Consider the following 16011-nt stretch of genomic DNA (forward strand, 5'->3'; position numbering starts at 1 on the left):
CATTATTACTCAAAGCTTAAAACTAGGCAAGAAGAAGGTTGGGGGAGTGGGGGGGGGGGGGGGGGGGAGGGTGGATAGAACGAAAATTGATGGATTAACCACCAAATGTTAGCTCATAATATTAAGAGCAGACGTGAATCCAAGCTTTCGAAACGGGGACGAGTTCCATCTGTCCCAAAACCTGAACACAATACATGGCCAACACCGTAGGTGTTTCTTGATTATCAGACGTCCTAGGCCATGACACAAAAACAAAAAACAATAAAATTGCTTAATTGGGTAAAATTGTTGAATACATTTGTAATTTCTGCCGTTTTCCCTTTCAAAATGAGAATGGGGATCCAAAACCTCCTAACTCCTTCCTTTTGCACCCTTTTCCTTGGATCCACCAAAGAGGATGAGATAATATAGATGGGGAGTTCAATGTTACATCTCACGATATCTAAAAAAGTTGTGCATGGGTTATGACAAATCGTGGTGGATGAGTTGGGTAGGTGCCGATTAGATCTTAGTTAAGGTCCGGATGAGGATCTGGCCTATCAGTGGAATACAAAATGTAAACTGCACAGCCTGGTGGAGGTATGCTTTCTACCGAGTGCCGTTCTACTTAAAACTGTTAACATAGTATGGTCCGTGTGCTCGAGTAGGGCAGACTTTTCGATTGTAAACAGAAACATGTTTGGTAAATTTGTCCTGTTTTTATGTGCACCGAGGAAGACTGTGTTGTTATCGAGGAAGACGTGTCCGGCAAGGTCAGGCAGGGATGGAAGGTAAGCCAGCTCAGGAAGACATAGCACTTCGTGCATGAACTTACAGACCTTCCACGTGGTCCACCTGATGATGCCGATTACGTAACAGCTGTTGAGGAAGGCAGAGCACCGTGGGCTGTGTGAACATCCTCAAGGCGTGTGTGAACGTGAGCGAGTCCGCTCAAGAGAGTTTGGGACGAGCAGCTCAAGGTGCAGGACTGAGGGAGCTAGACAGCGTTCAGCAGGACTGAACAGACATACAGAGAGACTACGAAAATAGACGTGCAGAGTGACTACGAAGTCGGAGGCATTCCGCCAGACCATCTTTTCCTGCCTGAACTTCACCATCATATCTCGTCAATCAAAGGATTCCGCTTCCGGTCCGGTCTGGAGAGGACGCTGGCGTTACTTGTTCGCCGCTTCTCCGACTGGGCCATTGTACATAGTTTGCTTTTCTGGTGGTCGTGGCGGATTTTTGACCGTTGGGTCTGCCCTCTGCTCGGTCCCGGCTCTGCTCCTGGCTTCGCCTGCCCGGCTCCTCCACTGTTTCCTCAGGCCCGCTCCCGTTGTTTGTGGCCGTTGTTTGCGGCGGTGGCTGTTTGCCGCTGTGGTCTTGATTAGCGGCTGCAGTCGTTTGCCGCTGCGTTTGCCGCTGCGTTTGCCGCTTTGCCTCCTCGACCTTGGCCTCGTACTCGTCCCTTCGCTCCTGCCTGGCATGGCTCTGAAGTACTCCGCCGCAAGGCTTCTTCTGCTCAATACCCGCTCCACCCCATCATGCATCTCTGCCATCAAATCAAATGGACTCCTCCGACGACCCAGGTACATTCACCGTGGCTCCGGTCGTAAGTTTGTTTATTTGCAATCAGGTCACTCCATCCCCGTCCTCTGGTCGGCTCAGCGCACTCTCACTCTTCGTCCCAGCGCACCTGGTCACAGCAACCCACACGATCGCACCTCCTGCCTACGAACCCTGGCTAAATCACCTGAATTCATCCCTGCTGTTCAAAACAACATCAAGCTCACCCTGTTCAACACCCGGTCCCTCAACAACAAATGCCTCATCCTGAACGAATACATCCTGGATAACAAACTGGACTTTCTCTGTCTCACCGAAACCTGGCAACAACCTCTGGACTACTACACACTTAACCTCACCACACCCAATGGATATTCCTACGTCAATAAACCACGCTCGGAGGGCCGAGGTGGTGGAATTGCCGTTATCCACCGTCAAGACATCAAGACCAACCTCATCTCCATCTCATCTGCTCCATCATTTGAACACCTGGCTTTAAAACTCTCTGGTCACACGCAGTCAGTCATGGCTGTCGTCTACCGCCCTCCCAAACCACACCCATCATTCCTGTCTGACTTCTCCTACTTTCTGACCCAGCTATGTTCCCTCTCCCCCTCAATCCTCCTCCTTGGTGATTTCAATATCCACATGGACTCCACTGACTCCACAATAACCACTGACTTCACTGATTTACTCACCTGCTTTAACCTCACTCAACATGTCGACTTTCCTACCCATATCCGTGGTCACATTTTGGACCTTGTCTGCTCCACTGGATTAAATTTGCACCATCTCTATGGCTCCGACCTCACCCTCTCTGACCACTTAGCCATCACTCTGACCATCAACATCCCCGCCCCAACACCAAGGCATTATCGCACAATCAACTTCCGTAAGCTAAACGCTCTTTCACCTACCTCATTCTCATCCACCCTCTCTGAAAAAATGTCCACTTCTCCCTTCATTGACCTCCACACCCCTTCCGACCTCACTGACTACTACAACCACACTCTCTCCTCCTGCCTTGACCAGCTTGCGCCTGTAAAAACCAAAACAGTTTCTTTCACCCATTCTGCTCCCTGGTTTACCGCTGAACTCCACCTGATGAAAACTCGTGCTCGCCAACTTGAAAGACTCCGCAATAAAACGGGTCTCACAGTTCACTCCCAAGCCTACAAGGACCACATACAACACTACAAAGATGCCCTCTCCCGCGCCCGCTCTGCCTACTACTCTCAAATTATCCACTCTGGCTCCGGAAACCCAAAAGCACTCTTCTCGACAATAAACAAACTCCTCCGCCCCCTGAACACCACCACCCAGTCATTCACAGTAGACAACTGCATCTCCTTCCTCTCTTTCTTCCAACGCAAAATTGACAACATCTACAACAGCTTGACCACCGCCGCACCCGCTCCCCCTCCAACCACCTGCCCCCCCTTGTCCTGCCATCCCCTGTCTCGGTTCTCCCCAATCTCCCCTACTGACCTCTCTGAACTCCTCATAGGAATGAAAACTGCCACCTGCACTCTTGACCCCATCCCCTCCAGCTTTGTCAAAGCCTCCCTCCCTGCTCTCTCTCCACTTATCATTGCAACAATAAACTCCTCCCTGTCTACAGGCATCGTCCCACCTTCCCTCAAAATTGCTGCTGTTACCCCCATTCTAAAAAAACCTGGTCTAAACCCTGACACCCTAAACAACTTCAGACCCATCTCCAACCTACCCTTTCTGTCAAAAGTTTTGGAACGCGCTGTAGCCACTCAACTCAAACATCATCTCTCTGCCAATAACCTGTATGAAACATTCCAATCCGGATTCCGCTCCAACCACAGTACTGAAGCTGCTCTCCTCAAAATCACCAACGACCTTCTCCTCTCCTCTGACGCTGGCAACCTCAACATTCTCGTCCTCCTCGACCTCAGCGCTGCCTTTGACACCATCGATCACACTATCCTCCTCACCCGACTTGAATCCACCTTTAACGTTACCGGCACTGCCCTCTCTTGGATTAAATCATACCTCTCTGACAGATGCCAGTTCATCTCCATCAATAACTGCAAATCCCCCACTGCTCCCCTCCCCCAAGGTGTCCCCCAAGGTTCAGTTCTTGGCCCCCTCCTCTTCATCCTTTACCTGTCCCCGCTCGGTCACTTAATCCGCCGTCATGGTCTCCAATTCCACTGCTTCGCCGATGACATCCAGCTTTTCATCTCCACCAAGTCCGTCTCCACCGACACCCACTCTATCCTGACAAACTGCATCACTGAAATAAAATCCTGGCTTCAAATCAACTTCCTCAAGCTTAACTGTGATAAATCTGAAATAATCATCATTGGCCCAAAAACGCTCACAAAATCCACCCATAACTTTGCCCTCAACATCGACGGTATCCCAGTATCCACCTCCCCTCACATCCGGAATCTTGGCGTTATCTTTGACCAAACCCTTTCCTTCGACAAATACACTAAACAGATCACAAAGTCAGCCTTCTTTCACCTGAAAAACATTGCCCGTCTCCGCTCATCCCTCTCCTCCACGGCTGCAGAAACCCTCATCCACGCCTTCATCACCTCCCGTCTGGACTACTGCAATAGCCTCCTCTATGGTTCACCCTCAAAAATCACCAATAAACTCCAATACATTCAGAACTCCGCTGCCCGTCTACTCACCCATTCCCGGACCCGTGACCACATCACCCCCGTCCTTTACAAGCTTCACTGGCTCCCCATCCCCCAGAGAATCCAGTACAAAATCCTCCTCTTGACATACAAAGCCCTCCATAACCTGGCCCCATCCTACCTGGCTGACCTCCTCTCCAGACACACTCCCACCCGCAACCTCCGCTCTGCTGGTACCAACCTCCTGACCCCCTCCATCCGGACCAAATTCAGATCCTGGGGGGACAGGGCCTTCTCCATCGCTGCTCCCACCCTCTGGAACTCACTACCTCACACCATCAGAGACTCCTCCTCACTCACCACATTCAAAACATCACTAAAGACCCACCTGTTCAACACTGCATTCAACATTCAACCCACAGCATTTAACCCCTGACTATCTCTTCTCCTTCTCCCTCCTTTTGCTTTAAATATTTCCCTATTGATTCTTGTCTTTTTGCAATTGTTGTTTTCATGTATTGTTATGCATTATGTTTGCCACTCTGTCAAAGCGCCTTTGGGCTTCTGGAAAAGCGCTATACAAAATAAATGAATTATTATTATTATTATTATTATTATTATTATTATTATAGGTTTCCCTCCTCAAAACCACAGCACCAACTGCATGCAGGCCTCACCTGAGGACAAGGTCTCTTCTGCATCTTGTGAGTTGTGACCTAGCCTTGTCTGAATATCTGTTGTGTGAAAGAACTAAGGCAACGCGATAAGCATTTATAGCTCTTGGGCGCATGGGTTGCAAATTATAAGCGAATAATAATTGTGATACATGCTCACTTTCTGCTCTTGTTCTCCCCATTCCCTTCTGCCAATTTCTTCAACCTTTTACCATGGAGTCGCCTGCACCTGCAACAAGTTTGTTAGAATCCAAAGGTGGATCAAGTACAAATGCGTGACAAACCGAGGAGGAAGTCAAGTCAGATAAATCCGAGTATGACGAGATTAAAAGTGAGGCTGCCAGAGAGAACGTGGACTTGACAGGAGGGGAAGACGATGGTGGTGGTGGTGATGTTTAGTTTATTGACGAGATTTTACCTGACGACACTGAACCTAGTGAACTGGATGGTGTCGAAGAGCCTCGAACTGTCATACCAGAAGTGATTGAACAGCATGACATTGGACTTCTGAAGTTTGACAAGGATACTGGAAAAGCAATTCTGCCTGACGCATTGAGAACAGAAATAATAAAGCTGGGTTCGAAGTATTTCCAGAACAGAGGGGCCTTTCCTACCAACAAATAACCGCTCAATGAACAAAACTTAGTTCAAGAGGAAATTGCGAAATGGTCATGGTGAGGAAGTGACTCGCTCATGGCTGGTCTATTCCCCTTCTAAAAAGTCTGAATTTTGTATCTGTTGTCTTCTCTATTCCCATTCCCGGTCAGACCATCAATCCTCATTAGAGCAGGAAAGTGGATTCAACCAATGGAAAGCACCTGAAAGGATTAGTGTTCATGAAAATCTTAAGAATCATCGGGAGTGCTTCACACAGTGGAAAGAAATGGAAAGAAATTTAGCTCAAAACAGAGGAGTTATTGACGTGGAACTTCAGTCACAGATTGAGAAGGAAAAGCAGAAGTGGCATGATATCTTGACGAGAATCCTTCACAGCATAAAATTCCTTGCGACTCAGAACCTGGCTTTGCGAGGACACAGGGAGTCACTGCAGCTGGACGATGACTCCAATGTGGGAAATTTCCTTGGCTTACTGAAACTACTGGCCATCTTTGACCCTGTCATGAAAGAACACCTCTCGTGTGGAAAGTCATCCTGGATCCACGTCTTATCTTTCATCGGGTGTCCAGAATGAATTCATCCACATGATGGCATCCACTGTTCGCCAGAGTTTACTGAGAAGCATTCGTAAAGCCAAGTACTATGGTCTCATGTTCGACCCGACTCCTGATCAGGCACACCATGAGCAAATGTCAGAAGTAGTGAGGTACGTGGAAGTTGATTTTGAGAGGAAAACGGTCTGTGTTAGAGAGTCCTTCCTTGGTTTTATCCAGATAAGCCAGAAGGATGCTGAGAGCTTGGATGAAGACATCTTGAAACAGCTAGAGGAGGACGAAATGGAGCTACAAGATTGTCAGTCACAGTGCTATGACAACGCTACTGTGATGGCTGGACACAGAAGTAGTGTTCATCAAAGAATAAGTGAGAAAAACAACCTGGCAGTGTTTGTGAATTGTGACAATCACTCACTCAACTTGGTGGGTGTACATGCAGCCAAGCAGGATACAATGATGGCCACTTTTTGGAACCATCGAGGCTCTCTACGTGTTCTTCTCTCGTTCAACACAGCGCTGGGAAAAACTCAAAAACGCCTTGCCTGTAGTTGTTAAGTCGGAGTCCGAAACCAGGTGGAGTGCAAGGACAGAAGCAGTGAAGCCCGTCAACAAGTACCTTGAGGAGATACTTCAAGTTCTCCAGGGCATGATAGACAATGAAAACGAGACCAGTGAAACAACAAGTGACGCAAGGCAGCTGTATAACCATATGTTGAGTTACGATTTTCTGACTTTGCTTGGATTTTGGACCAAAGTACTCATTCGCATTGACCGTATTAAAAAGAGGCAGCACGATCCTAGCATGAACTTCCACGATGCTGCCCTGGATTTGAAAGCCCTCCGAGATCATTTTGATGATGAAAGAGAAGTGTTGGTCAGTGAGTCACTCGAAGAAGGACTCGGTCTCTGTCAAGAATGGAATATTGAAGTTGAAAGACGTCAGAGATGAAAGAAACGAATGGCTGATGAGAACTCGCGAGACGCTGGGTTAACAGCCAAGGAGGAAATGGAAAGAGTCATGAAGGGAACACTCGACCGTCTTCACAGAGAAATGGATGAAAGGTTCGCTCGTTTGCACGACACTGACGCCAAGTTTGGGTTCCTTCTCGATGTGGAGGGACTGTGTTACGGCGCCGACAGTAACGACCTAAAGAAAAAGTGCGAAAATTTGGGCGAATTGTACAGCTCTGATGTTGATGCTATCAAGCAGCTATATGAAGAAATTTTGGATTGCAGAATGTTGCTATCAAGTCGGACCAACATGAAAATATAAAGACCTGAAGAGCTTCTCAAATTAATTGTTCAGTATGGAGATGAGAGCGTCTTCCCCAATCTTCGCATTGCTATTCAGATAATGCTAACCATCGCAGTTTCCATCGCCAGCTGTGAGAGATCATTCAGCAAGTTAAAACTAATACTTTCGTATTTGAGAGCCTCCATGGGTCAAGGCAGACTCTGTAATCTTGCTCTGCTGAGTGTAGAAAGAGAAGAAACTGAAAAAACGGACTTTGAGCACATCATAGACCAATTTGCATCAGTGAAAGCAAGGAAGGTGCAGTTGTAATTTTCATGTAGTGCCATAATTTGTTAATTAAAAGATTAACGAGCTTGACTTGTATTTTTGAGCTGATTTTATGGTAAAGTTATCTAAAAGGTGGGTGTCAGATGTTTGGACAGGGACGCAATTTCAGTGCTTGCCATAGGCGCTATTTTCCGTAGATACGCCCCTGAATCTTTACACCCCACACAGTATAACCTTCCTGATAATAATATGAGCATTCCTGTCACTTCTGTGGAGAGTGGGTGTACTAGTTGGACTAAATTAGGTGCGTGTACACACATATATATACGTGGCGACTGCCTCATTTACACTTCATCAATTATTGCTTCAAGCTTCCACAAACACTTCACTGGTTACAACAGTGCTTGAATACTCCTGTAGTGCAGCCACATACTGAGACTCTACAAATTAGCAGCCAAGTACAATGTTATAATTTCAGTACATGATCACCAACTTCTTACAAACTGCATGAACATCTCCAATACAGCATTCTATAATTATCTCCATTTGTGATTGGTTACTCTAAGTTGATAAAAAAGAAAAGTAGGAAAGACAACTGAAGCTACAAGAAGTCCCTGTAATTATATAGGAGCCTCTTATACTTCTGCAGAAATGAAATATAGGAGCTTCTAATACTTCTAGCTCGGCATAGACAATAGTCTGGAGGCAGTGATGTAGGGATTGTTATGTTATGGCAATACTGTTAGCTACTTTCTAAACCAACATCATCCCTATCTTGTTTAGGACCTTTTTTTTTATCCCTACATTGCCTTTTTAATTTAGCATAAATTTTTTTATTCACTTGTTTCTGTATTTTTTTCACAATGTGGAATAACACAATGATACGGTACTCATAGGATACCCAATCTTGGAGCAAAAGTACCAAGATATCTTAGTCAGCAATGTCAAACACTGCACATGTTCCGATATTGTCTTACGTAACCCTGACTGTATCTTGCAGCTCTGTCTTATTGCTCGTTTCTCAAAGAGCAATGTCTTCATCCAGCCTCTTGCCACACAATGACCTGCACTTAGAAATGACAAAAATAACTGGTGTGGTTTCCTTCTAACCAATATGGTGGGGACAGAGGGGAGGGGCGGAGCCTGTCGAGGAATTTATGCACAGCCAGACACGTGAAAGACACTCGTGGATTTTACTGTTTTGTTCACTTGAAGTGTCAATAAAACTTATTATACACTCAAAATGCAAATGTCCTCGATAAACTACGATGAGAGGATGAAAAGATACTCCAACCTTTGTTTTGTATCAGTGGGTGGGGCCGACATTATTTATCCGCGTCATCCCGGCGTTAGTACGTAGAGTCGACAGTGCCAACACACTCTCTGATAATAATAGTTTTGTAAAATTAACTTCAATGAAGAACTTTATCAAGACAAGATATAAGTATTTATCTGTGGTATCCAAATCCTGGTTCTAGGAAATCAGAAGACCTCGGTAATACCTGAGTAGATTCTCGCCAGACAAAAATACATCACTATAAATCATCAATCAGAAAGACATTAGTCAAACACACTGTACACGTGACACGCTTTCTTATCTGCACATGCGCATAGCAAGGTTCAGGGTTGATTGACTAGGCGTGGGGAAGGGCGTGATTGACTAGGCCTTGCCAAATTACGATGGCATCGGTTGAGTACAAGAGAACACGCTCTCAGAGAGTATCTGTAAATATTTAACTGGAGAAATGAACTGGAGAAACAAATTATAATTACGCCTAGGTCCCCCGTCGGTGAAGTGATGTGAGTTGAAAAAGTGGAAGATGCAAGGCGGCCATCTTGCATTTTGACGTGGCGACCCAATTTTCAATAGCGTTCTCCCTGATGAGTAGATACACCCACACACCAGATTAGAAGTTAGTAGTTCGTTTATTTTTCAAGATATTTCGCTCACAAGGTTCAGACATATATATGGTGGCGGCCATCTTGGATTTTGACGTGGCGACACAATTTTCAATAGCGTTCGTCCTTATGCCGAGATACACTCACACACCAGATTAGAAGTTGGTACTTCGCTTATTTTTCAAGATATTCCGCTCACAAGGTTCAGACATACATGGCGGCAGCCATCTTGGATTTTGACGTGGGTTGCACCCACACACCAAATTAAAATTCGGTCCTTCGCTTACGCACGCACGTACGCACGCACGCACAGACGGACGGATGCACACACGGACGGACGCACACACGGACGGACGCACACACGGACGGAGGGGAAAACCATCGTCCCCCTTTCGCTCCATGGTGCGACGGGGGACAACAAAGGATTCTGCACCAACTGAAACTCCAGTCATTGCCATTGAGTGAGGCCCAGCTCAGAAATATACCGTCTGAATAATTACTATAATATTTGAGTAGATTATGTTCTACTACTGATTTACAAATGTTGTAGCACAAACTTTACAGACGTGCTCACCAGTGGCGTACTGAAGGTGTCTGGCATAATTCCTTGTTTTTTAAAGATAACATAATTGTTCCCCCTCCACCCCCTGCTTCCACCTCCCTCTCCCAAATTCCCAACCCCAGTAGCCATAGGTAATACTAATGGGGCATAGACATAAGGAAACTAGGATCTTTATATTTAAATATCAATTAATTGACCATTGACCACTCCAGGCAATGCAGTATGTCAAAACAAAGATGAAAGGAACACTAAATGTCAGTTCAAATATTTATTAAACTAGGGGGCCCGTTGGTCCATTGGACCAAATTTTAATTGGGGACTTTTGTATCTTCAGGGACCTTTGGGTCTTTGTGGACTTTTGGGTGTTCAGGGACTTTTGAGTCATCAGGGTCATCTGGGTCTTTTTGGTCCTTGTGGACTTTTGGGTCATCTGGGTTTTTTGGGTACTCGGGGACTTTTGGTTCATTTGGGACTTTTTGGTCATCAGGGACTTTTTGGGTCCTTGGGAACTTTAGGGTCCTCATAGACTTTTGGGTGATCTGGGTCTTTTGGGTCATCAAGGACTTTTGGGTCATCTGAGTGTTTTGGGTCCTCAAGGATATTTTGGGTCCTTGGGGACTTTTGGGTCATGCGGGTCTTTTTGGTCATCAAGGACTTTTGGGTCCTTGGGGACTTTTGGTTCATCTGGGTCTTTTTGGTCCTCGGGGGTCTTTTGGGTCAAGTGTTAAAGGGTCTTCCAAGGTCTCAGCAGTATAAAGGGTTAAAAGGCACATTTGAATAGTACGTAATTAATTAATAGATGTGAAAAAGTATGACACACACACACACACACAGACACACACACATGCACACACGCACACGCACACACGCGCACACACACACACACACACACACACACACCGACACACACACACATACACGCGCACACACATACACGCGCACGCACACACACACACACACACACACACACACACATACTGACACATACACATGCACACACACGTGCACACAAACACACACACACGGACACACATACACACACACACCGACACACACACACACACACACCTCCATTTATAGTAGACTAGCTGAGGTACCCGGGTTGAATAAGAATAATACAAATATATGATGAACATGTATATTTTAGAGCAATATCACAGTACATTTCCTACATGACGTTTTGTCAATTTTCAATTTCTCAAAACCTCTTGGTATACAACATTTCTGGTTTTCTTACTTGGTGCCAAGACATAAAGATTGCTTGGTTTTCCAACCCTCGAGCAGCCCACGTACAGCTGGCCATGGGAAGTACCCGGCATTGCCGGGCGGGGGAAGGGAGGGGAGAGGAGGGGGGGAGGGGAGGAGAGGGTGGGGAGGGGAGAAGAGGGGGGAGGGGAGAAGAGGAGGGAGGGGGAGGAGGAGAGGGGAGAAGAGGAGGGAGGAGGAGAGGGGAGGGGGGAGGGGGGGAGGTGAGGGGGAAGGGAGGGAGGGGGGAGGCGAAGGGGGGAGGGGGAAGGGGAGGGGGGAGAGAGAGGAGGAGGGGGAGGGGTGGGGGGAGGGGGGGAGGGGGAGGGGGAGGTGAGGGGGGAGAAGGGAGGGGAGGGGAGGGTGAGGGGGAGGGGGAGGTGAGGGGGGAGAAGGGAGGGGAGGGGAGTGGAGGGGAAGGGGGGAGGGAGAGGGGGAGGGGGGAATGGCTAGCTTGGCAAGCGATAGCAGACTTTTTACTTTTATTTTTACCTCAATGAGGGCTATATATATAGTCCGTGCTTGGAGCCTTCAAGTTCAACATAAAGTTTTTTAATGAAAAATAATGCAGATGTATAACAATCCACCAATGCAAGTTCAGAAATGAATGCAGATCCTTTACTTTGCGATACAAACGCAATTCCCGCCATTTGCACTCACGATCGAGGACCTCCACAGCGACCGCGCCTCTTCTTCCTCCTACAACTTCGTCTCACTTCTTTCACTCAAAATGCACGAAATTCTGCCGCATGAAATTATGTAGAGGCCTCGTCGGGGGGATATAAGGTAGCTAAGGAAGGCGTTGTAACAGAAGAATCAAAATAAAAGTTTTTTTTTTTTGTATACTGAATCGAGGCTCGTGAAAGAGCTAACATTTATTTCACAAACAAATCAACCAGACAAACAAAATATACAAAAAGAGGGAGCGGAAGACAAGATGGGGAGAGAAGGGGAAGCACACAACCACAACATTTGAGAGCAGGGAGAAGTGTGGGAGGGAGAGGGCTTGGGGGCAGGAGGCGTGGGAAAGGGAGGGGGGGGGGGGGGGGAGAGGTATAAAACCCGAAATTAGCGGGGGTAGAAAAGATCAAGGTTTTGGATGGGGGAGGATAAGAGATGGTGGTGAACAGCTGTTTTAAAGACCTGGAGGATGGAGTGGGATTGAAGAGAGTGAGGGAGTTTGTTCCAGAGGCGGGAGAAAAGAGGAATGAAGGTGAGCAGAAAGTCTTGATTTTGGCAGTTTAACCATAAGAGGGTTACAGGCAGATCTTGTGCGACCTGTAGGAATATTTGGGGGACAGAGCCCAGAGAGGGCTGGGGGGGCAAGGCCAGAGAGGAGTCGGTAGAAGAAACATAAGGAAATGGGAGCTATTCTGGACCCACAGCCAAACCCGACAAACCATTGCAATACACCCCGAACATCTAGCGCCGCCACAAACTACACCATGGAATTGCAGCTGGTGCGGTTTTTTTAAACCATTGATATTAAAATAAAACGTAGCCTAAAACCACCGGGATTTTATGCTGATTCCGAATCTGTGTCTAAAACTTTTCTCCGATGTGTAGTTCTTGAGTTATAAGCGGACATCCAGACAGACACACACACACACACACACAGACACTCCTCCTTTATATATAGAGATTCAATTTGAGTGGATTCCTTGTTCAGGCTGTTTATACGACGGCATAAGTGATGCACCGACGTAACGAATCTGGCGCCGAGAAACCGTGACTCGAGAAGGTTTATTGATCACGTGGTTTGCTTTTCCCTTGACTCGTGACTGGAGGGTTCGTGATCACGTGTTCCGTGTGCGGTGTGTAGCACTGGTACCTCGCTATTATTTTATTTTTATAAATGTAACAATGAAAAACAAGGCATTTCCCGAGACATTTTTCTGCTGATATTATTTGATGCCACATAACATTATCACGCGTGAGGCAAATGTGTCTAGCGGGCCCGCCTCCATCAAGCTGATTGACAGTCATAGCCACGCCTACCCCAGTCCTATTCTTTAACACAGAATAACACCAAAGGATGTTGCAGGAAGTAAAACTCTATTGAATGGTAGCAGAATCATGGCCATTGATAGAGGCAGCTCGGAAATATGCTGTCTGAAGAAGATTTATTATTATTATTATTATTATTATTATTATTATTATTATTATTATTATGAACAAGAAGATGAAATCCCGGGTTTGACAGATCTCGTTTTTTTGCTTTATTTTGCTTTTTCCTTGGTCTGGAGAACTGAAAAGTGATCCCTACCTCGACAATCAGCTGAACAGACCAGGTAGGCTCTCATATGTAGCCAAAGCGAGTTTTTAAAGAACATATTCTAACTCTAGTTTTGTATGTAGTAGATGGGAGTGACATTTTTTTCCGCGCCATCCCTGCACGGAGAGTACCAGCGTACTCTCTGATAACAATATATTAAAGTAGTCGGATTTGTCCGTCTGTCCATCCATCTGTCTATCAAGCTCTTCATTGTTGGGACGTCATTAACTTTGTGACATTTTTATCGTGTTAGGTCTAGCAGTAGGTTCTCGGCCTCTATGGACGTACACGCCATCCCGGCGTCCAACACCCAACCCGTCCAATCACTTTGCTGACGGAAATATTTCACAACGTCTTAGGTTTGACTCTATCTGACTGTTTGACGTCTGGAGGCGACGGACTCGATGACCAACACCAGGGATGAAGGATTTAGTCATATGACGGTGTAGCAATATGGCATTACAAGTAGTGCAAGGCTTTTACGTCACAGTATTATTTTTTACGTCACTTTTACGTCACAGTTGTGAATAATACGTCACAGTATTATTTTTACGTCACTTTTACCTCAAAGTTATGAATAACACGTCACAGTATTATTTTTCCGTCATTTTTACGTCACAGTTATGAATAATACGTCACAGAATTATTTTTACGTCACTTTTACATCAAAGTCATGAATAATACGTCACAGTATTATTTTTACGTCACTTTTACGTCACAGTTATGAATAATACGTCACAGTATTATTTTTACGTCACTTTTACGTCACAGTTATGAATAATGTCACAGTATTATTTTTACGTCACTTTTACGTCACAGTTATGAATAATACGTCACAGTATTATTTTTACGTCACAGTTCTGAATAATACGTCACAGTATTATTTTTACGTCACTTTTACCTCAAAGTTATGAATAACACGTCACAGTATTATTTTTACGTCACTTTTACGTCAAAGTCATGAATAATACGTCACAGTATTATTTTTACGTCACTTTTACGTCAAAGTCATGAATAATACGTCACAGTATTATTTTTACGTCACTTTTCCGTCACAGTTATGAATAATACGTCACAGTATTATTCATAACTCGATGAGAATTGCATTTTTCAACTTGGAAAAAAAATCAAACCGACGTCACGTCGGATCCCCGGCAACGTGAGACAAATTCATCATATACATTTTTTTGGCGAATAAGTGTGCGTATCACTAAAATGAGAGCTGGGCTGTTAGCAGTAAACAAAATGTTTACTGTACTTACTGTACTGTAACATAGGCAAGTTATGTTTTTCAACTATCTTCAGTGAAGCGAAGGATTCAAATGCTCGTATTTGTGAAAAATAACCTTCAGCGTTTCTTGGGGAGAACCTCGTACTTGTACTTGTAGTATTTATAAGAACCTTTGGGCAAAGCAGGAATTGCCGATTCACGACCACATGAGGTAAACTCTCGAACAGCAGGACCAGGGTTCGCCACGCACAGACCGCGCTGTTCGCGGTGGGAGGGGTAACCGGGTGACGTCATCCCCGTTGAGTGACGTGAGGATGAAAAGCGCGCCCGGCGCGGCCACCTATTTCGACAGCGTGGATAAACATCTGGCAGTGAGAAGCGAAATCCTCGCTGGAGGTCTCGCACCCTCCCACACCCTCCCACACCCTCCCACACCACAAAACACGGCACCGGCCATAAAAACGCCTCGAAAAGGCACTTTATAAACCCGCTGGGTATATCCGTCCGTCTGGACCGTTTTTCACTCCTTGTTTTGACATCGAATTGGAAAATGCGGTTTCCGATGAATTGTACACGTGTATTGCACACATGACGTCATCAATGGGAGGATGTCCATGAGGCGGGTGTTATGACACGGCCCTGGAGGTGCATGTGCGTGTTTACGCCACGAGCTGCGGAGCGGACCGGGTCCTGCGCTCGCCAAGGGGTGTTTCCACTACAAGGGTGAACACACGCACAGCACAGGGAAGCACGGCTCGGCTTTGATTACAGGTCTCGAACCGTGTCCCGACGAGATGCCGAAGCGGGAAAACTTGGCACAGGATCCGCGAGCGGGGGGTCGTGGGGGGCAAAACGCCGCTGGTCACCCCCCGAGATACAGATCCTTCCCCCGGCACACTCGCGGCATCGACAAATGAACCCGACCCCCGACCCCTGGAATAACGTAGCCTACCTGTGCAGACAAGCGAGCCGTCGCTCTTCCACTCTGGGGAGTCGTGGGACGACGCACAACGTCGACCGTGCTCTTGGGTGCAAGGACCGAGGAACGGACCGCTCAAGGGCGATCTCGACCCGGGAAAGGCTCCCGTCGGCACGGCGCGATTTCCCACCGCACCGCAACCCGTACGACCGTGCGCCCGAAGCAACGTGGTCGCACCGCCGTCGGCGTTCCCTTGAAAAGGCACGGTAGCACGCAGGGGCTGCGCCCGGCCCGGCGACGACGTGCCCAAAGCGCCGGCCCGATGAGGCATGGTGTTACGGACTGT

General features: G+C 46.6%; 1 protein-coding gene across 5 annotated transcripts in view; it reads right to left on the reverse strand.

Moving 5' to 3' along the window:
• Positions 1-16011, reverse strand: part of LOC137433934 (glucocorticoid-induced transcript 1 protein) — a 261907-nt gene that overhangs the window by 245745 nt on the left and 151 nt on the right. For 4 of the 5 annotated variants that reach the window (XM_068126436.2, XM_068126435.2, XM_078785921.1 and 1 more), the window contains exon 1: positions 15699-16011. This exon is cut by the window's right edge. In XM_068126436.2, the coding sequence (XP_067982537.2) occupies positions 15699-15996 (298 nt within the window). In that variant the 5' untranslated portion in view covers positions 15997-16011. Of the gene's footprint in view, positions 1-14861; positions 15023-15698 lie in introns of those variants that run through there. The other variant, XM_068126437.2, reaches the window with a different exon arrangement.

The sequence above is a fragment of the Myxine glutinosa genome, chromosome 10 (genome assembly GCF_964187855.1).
Source record: "Myxine glutinosa chromosome 10, kmMyxGlut1.1, whole genome shotgun sequence".
Lineage (NCBI taxonomy): Eukaryota > Metazoa > Chordata > Myxini > Myxiniformes > Myxinidae > Myxine > Myxine glutinosa.